The 6,244-nt window shown below is 58.7% G+C and overlaps 1 protein-coding gene across 1 annotated transcript in view; it reads right to left on the bottom strand.

The window, feature by feature from the left end:
- Positions 1-3,695: 3,695 nt before the first annotated feature.
- The window catches only part of EIF4EBP1 (eukaryotic translation initiation factor 4E binding protein 1), a gene marked incomplete at its 5' end in the record, with an annotated part of 37,608 nt that continues 35,059 nt past the window's right edge, over positions 3,696-6,244 (bottom strand). Inside the window, 1 exon segment of the mRNA XM_006170660.2 lies at positions 3,696-4,042. Coding sequence (XP_006170722.2) covers positions 4,011-4,042 — 32 coding nt within the window.

Genomic DNA, 6,244 nt, shown 5'->3' on the forward strand with positions numbered 1-6,244 from the left:
GGGCGGGGGAGGCGGGGCGGGGCGGCGGGCTTCCCGGCCGGAGTTCCGCCGCCCGCTGGTCGCCGAGCGTTTTCTAGCGCGAGGCTGGAAGCCCGGACGCGGGCGAGGGCTGGCGCGCTGCAGACCCGCCGCTGTCCTGCCGCTCACATGCGGGGCGCGCCTTGCTCACCGCCCGCACAGAGGGACCCGCTTTACTGTCCCGAGGTCGGGATTGCTCCTTTGAACACGTCCCCAAATGGCACCTAGAGAGGCCCCCTGTGCTTGGATCCCAGAGTCCACGCTGCAGCGCGATGCGGTGTCTGAGCTACGAGAGGCCGGAAGGGGTCGTGGGAGAGCCAGGATCTGTTCTGGTCCTAAGAGCTGGCGGGGGAGGAGGGATTTGTTGGAGTGACACCCACATTGCTACCCAACATCCCGGTGCAAACTGGAACCTGTCCCGCAGTGCCTATAAGGAAGTTAACAGTTCGCAGCTCTGACTCCTGGAAGGGAGTTCCTACTCTGGGGTGAGGGTGGGATGGCCAGGACAAGGTTTCAGTTCAGCCTGCTGGGGGAAGCCCTTTGGAAGAGGGGAGCCAGGGTCAGCTTGGTTCCTAGCACGGCCCCTGGCGGTAAACCAACGGGCCACTGCTGGCACGAGCGGGGAGGGCAGGGCCGGGGCAGCCCGGCCGCGCGTGCCTTTGGTTGGAGGGAGCAGGGTTCCAATGGAGAAGCTGGCCCAACGGGCCTGGCTCTGGCAGCCAGAGCTTTCTGCGGTCCCCCTGGCTCTGCCCCACAACACGACCTCGGTCACTGTCTGGAAGATTCTCCTATTTCCTTCGGAGCATGGGCGCCTAGTTGCATAATCTCGAGATAGCGCGTGCTTGGGTCTTGAATCCATCCGGGGCCGGTCTCCATCTGCGGCGGGAACGACCACTTCCCAGAGGAAGGCGCTTCCCGGCTGTAACGAGCGCTTCCGGCAGGGGGCAGCACGCGCGAACGTTGTGTCTGGAAACCGGACACCTTTCCTTTCCAGCACCGAGGACAAGCACGGGCACACCAAAGGCTCGCCTTTAAAACGTTCCTGGGCCGGCCCTGGCGTGGTGTTTAAGGTGGCTGGAACCCGCGGGGCCGACTGCATGGTTTGAGTCCTGGACCTGTGGCTTGAGAAACATGCCGGATGCGTGTGCCCAAAATCCTGAAAGGGGGAATGAGAAGGCATTGTGCCTTGACCAACCCCCAGGAGGGGGCTTTCTCACTGCAGCCCTCCTGCCTGCCCTTTAGCAAATTAAACCTAAACCCGCAGCTTCCTAAGCTGTGGCCTCTCAGCTCTAGTTGAAGGAGGGACTCGCCGTCCTTTGCTGTTTGTGGCCCATGGGACCTCCTTCCTGCAGGTCATCATACTCTATGGAGTGCATGAAAGTCTAGGAAACCTAATCTGTGTGTGTTGGGGGAGGTTACTTTTCTAACTAGCCTGCAAGAAGGCTCCTTACCTTTTCATGTTCTGAACGTCCTGCAGACTGAAAAGGAGGGTTTGCTCTGTTATGGAACCCGGGGTGTCTGTTGTTGCAGTCACTGTCTCTGGGATGCTAGCATTCCACAGCAAGGGCAGGCGTCTCCCACGCTCAGCTCCCCACCTTATTGGTGGTGCCGCCTCAGTGCGCAAAACAGCACATGTAGCAGCTGCCAGATGTGCTGCTTCCACCGCAGGCCAGCCCTGGCAGGCAGGGCCATGCTGCCCACTGCTCGTCCCCTGCTGCTTCAAACAGTGCCTCCCACGCAGCAGGCACTGATAAACAGCCCTGGGACAAGTGAGAAGAGGGTACCAACCCCTCTGTCCCCACCCACACCTCCAACCCCGATGCCACCAAACATTGGGACCCCTTCTGCTCTAGTCCCTCCTGCACCTATCACCACACCGACCCGCCTCTGCTTGGTCTAAAGGCCCCACATCCCCGTTGCCCACAGCTGAGTCTGAGCCCAGACCCAGCCCTGCACGCTGTGTGGCATCAAGGCATGGCCGTGGAACTTGTCCTGGTCCGCTGTTACTAATGCAGAACCCGGGTCAGGTAATTTTCAGAGGTTCATTCAGCTCATAGGGCCAGGGGCCAGGGGCCAGGACATGGGAGGGCAGGACATGCACCTGTGCCCAGGTGACCTCACTCCTTGTAAGACCGGCAGGACTGTCACGGCCCCACCCTGAGGGCCTGCATCCACCTTTCGATATCATAATCAGATTCTTCCCACTGTCTTAATCCCTTCAGAACAGAATCCCAGTGCATAAATGTTCATGGGGTGTCCAGACCATGGCAGAGCTGGACAGACAGGAGCTGGAATCAATTCTGATGGCCACGGACAGGTGTAAAACAAGACTCCAAATACCCCCCGCATGAACTAGAGCTTGTAAATAAGATGGTGGTCAAACTCCAGATACACAGAAGACCTTTTTTTTTTTTTTTTAATTCCAGCAGTCTGGTCCCATTCTGTCGAAACTTACCATGTCCCCCAACACACCGCAGACTAATGCCCTAACGCCCTCACCCCCCACATCGGTGCTCACCACGGCTTTGTCCAGGTGAGGACCTCTGCAGCCTAAGCTTTCCACAGGCTGACGGGCCAGAACTGCTCATCTGTCCGTCAACATGCCAGAAACTTGCACCCATCAAGTCTCCTTAATTACTTAACTTGCCCCGTGTCTGCCCTACTGTGTGCCTATCCAGTATCGCGCCGGCCGCCGGCAGGGATGAGACACTCAGTAAATGCTAATTAAATCAGAGTGAGACTGGATTTAGCCAGACAAGACCGAGCCTGTGGGTGAACCCTTCTTCCCGAGCATGGGCTGTCAGGCGACAAGACCTGGGACTGTTGGGTTGGCCACCCATGCTGGGCCCTTCCCGAGTTGGCTGGGTAAAGGTCACCTGGAAGGATGTTGAGAAAAAGATGGCCTCCCTCGTATGGCTCCCTGGGAGGCAGAGGAGCCCACGGCAGTGCCGTGGAGAGAGAGCCACCAGGTCAGCTCTCCCTGCCCCTCTCCTCTCTAAGGGGACAGTCCCAGGGTTCCGGATACAGCCTCCATGCTTTTCACTCTGTAATTCCTTGCTGACTTCTCCTGGGTCACCTGGACCAGAAACTTCCCTTCCCCTCCTCTCTCCCCCTCCCAGGCCTGTCAACCTTTCTCATCCAATGGCCTCAACTTTCCTCGGAGCGCCTGCTGCGGGCACCCAGCGCCCACCACCAGCCGTCCCCAGGACTGCCCCCTCTTGTCCCGCCGCCATTCCTCTTGGACGGCTCTTACGTCCCCACCAGGCCCCCAAGGCAGGGAGCTCTCTCAGGGTGGTGTCATGGGATCCCATGACAAAGAGCCATGAGCGAGGCCTGGAGACCTCACACTGGCCCAGACACAGCCCTTCCCTCTGCCTTCGCAGGAAATGGGCCCAGGGGAAGGGGGAAGGTGATCCGAACCCAACACAGGCCTGGGGTGGGGAGAAGCCAGGAAGAGCCGGCACCTGCCGGGTGGAGCAGCAGGGCCCATGCCAGCCCTGGGCCAGTCCCTGCAGGGCAGTCTCAGCTGGGAACAGAGCCTGCTGGGTCTGCACCGCCGGCCAGGGAGACCTAGCGCGAGGGCCGCAGATGGTGCCGGTGTTGGGAGGCAGTGCAGAGCAGCTGGCCGGTCAGCTCTCCGTGCACTGGAAAGTCTCAGACAGGGCCCAGCTCTCACCGAGGGTGTAGGTGGCTTTTATTCCTCTCCGGGAAGGAAGGGGTGGGAGCTTTCCCAGGCACATCCGCGGTGAGAGGGGTGGCTGTGCTCCCACAGCAGGGGTGGGAAGAAGGGCCCCCCAGTCCACTCGCTGCTGCACTGGGGGTGGCAGCCGGCCCAGGCACAGGAGTAGGTGCTGTGTTCCAGGGGGAAGGGGAGAGGGCCCTGAGTGAGGGAGCAGAGGCTGGAGCCGGCCCACTCGACATCTGGCTGGAGAGGCCCTTCTCCCAAAAAGGCCGGAGGGGCCCAAGCACAGCTCAGTCCGATGGCTGGTCCCCTAAATGTCCATCTCAAACTGAGACTCTTCACCTGCGGAGAGAAGGGACAGAGAGCCGGATAAGTGATGGCACGTGGCCGGGCAGTCCTGTCCGAGGCCAGGGAGAGGCCCTGCTTTTCATTCGGCTCCTCCCAGGGGAACGGAGAGGGGAGGACTGGGCTGGAGTTCCTGGGAACAAAAGGTCCTGTGTCCAGGTCTCCAGGCCCCAGCGAAGACCCAAGACCAGGTTACGCACAGGGCAGGTGACAGTCCTCGGGCTTCTGTAGTTTTTCTTATTTTAAATAAAAATGAATGCTTATTTGTGATTTCCTACAGAAGCAACTCCATCGGGCCAGCAAGTGGCATGGGGGTAAGGCGGCTAGTCCCACGTGGCTGGGTGGCTGGTTTGAGTCTCAGACCCAGCGACTTGAAAAACATGCCAGGCATGTGTGGGTGTGCCCAAAGTCCTGAGAGGAGGATAGAGAGGGACTGTGTTGTGGCCATCCGCCCTGGGAAGTGATTTCTCGCTTCCCCCCTCTCTCTGTGTGTCTCTCTCCGGAGAGCACACAAGCCCTATAGCAAAACTAAAACAACAACAGAAAAGCAGAAAAGCAACTTCAGAAAGCATGTGAGCCAGCGTCTGGTTTGGAAATGGCAGCCTCCCCAGTGAGGCCTTTGTCCCTTTGTCACAGGCGGGCCCTGCCCCACAGTGAAGCCGTCTGGACGGCTCGGCCACTCCTGCCTTCACCCTTCCGTGCAGTGTCCCAAGCACCTCCCCAAGTGGCCCATTTTCTTTTCAGTAGAGCTGCCTTGTTCTCAGCCCCTGGGTCAGCACCAAGGTTCTATCGACAAAGACACCCACGGGGCCAGCTGGCTTCTGCTGGTTTACTTACACAGACATGGGTCCTAGGGCAGGAACCCTGCTACTCTTTCCTTCTCCCTGTAAGTCAGGGTCTTGGGGCCGGAGGTGGCGTGGTGTAAGTGCTGGACTCCCACACGGCCAAACGTGGTTTGAGTTCCAGACTCGGTGGCTTAAACATCACACGTGGGTGCATGTGTGTGCGTGCCCAAATTCCCAGGAGGAGAATGGAGGAGAGATCGCAGTGTGATCATCCCCCGGGAGGGTGATTCCTCACTTTCCTTCCCGTTATCTTCTCTCTCCAGTGAAAGCACATGCCCTATGGCAAACAATCTTAAAATATGAAAAAAAAGACAAGGTCTTGCTGTCACAATCCTCCTGCCTCAGTCCCCCAGCTGGGACCACAGGTGGCTCTTTCTTAGGCAAGGTCCTGCCAGGCTGCCAGGCCAGCCGTGGGCTCACAATCCTCTCACCTTGGCCTCCTGAGGTGCTGGGATTACAGACACGCAGCTCCACTCACAACCTTACAGCTGAACTGGGATTCAAACCTGGGCCTCCCATGGGTCCGGACCTGCAGGGCACAGCAGCATACTAGGATGCACCACTGCAGCTGGCCAGATAAAGAACTATCTATTTATTTAATTCCATGTGTTATTATTATTATTTTAATTTGACTAGAGAGAGACAGAGAGAGGGAGAAAGCAAGCCTCCAGGTACGGACTCAAACCACACTTGGCCATGTGGGAATCCAGTACTCTTAACCACCCTACCACCGGCAGGCCCCTCCTTCTCCTTAAGAGAGAATTTTGCTATGGGGCATGTGTGCTTGCTAGAGAGACAGAGAGACAGTGAGACAGAAAGTGAGACATCACCACCCAGGGGCATAGCCATGCTGCAATCCCTTCTCTTCCATTCTCCTCTCAGGATTTTGGGCACGCGTGCACACATGCCCGGCCTGAGTTTTCAGCTGCTGGGTCTGGGACTTGAACTGCGGTCAACTCTGTGGGAGTCCAGCAACAACCATTATGCCATCTACTGGTTCCAAGCTTTGGCTTTTACACCCAGTGAAGCACAGTAAGTCATGTTCCCTCCACTGCCACCCCACTGTACCGGCTGTGCAGAACCACCAGGCCATGATTTGGGTTAAGAGCTGTCCCGCCCCCCCAGCCCCTCCCCGCATGCCTGGGCTAGGCCCACATTCGTTTTGGGCCAGAGCAGCTCTAACGTGGGCGGGCAGAGGGTGCCAGGGCATGCAGGCCAGCTCTCAGGCAGTAGGGGGCCAACCGCTTCGGTGTAGACCCGCCCCATCCTCACTGGCCAGGCTGTGGGTCGTGGTGTGGTGCAGTGGGGGACAGGAGGGGCATACAGCAGCCCCGTGGGCATCTGTCCCTGCCAG

Source organism: Tupaia chinensis, unplaced genomic scaffold (assembly GCF_000334495.1).
Source record: "Tupaia chinensis unplaced genomic scaffold, TupChi_1.0 Scaffold148801_1, whole genome shotgun sequence".
NCBI lineage: Eukaryota > Metazoa > Chordata > Mammalia > Scandentia > Tupaiidae > Tupaia > Tupaia belangeri.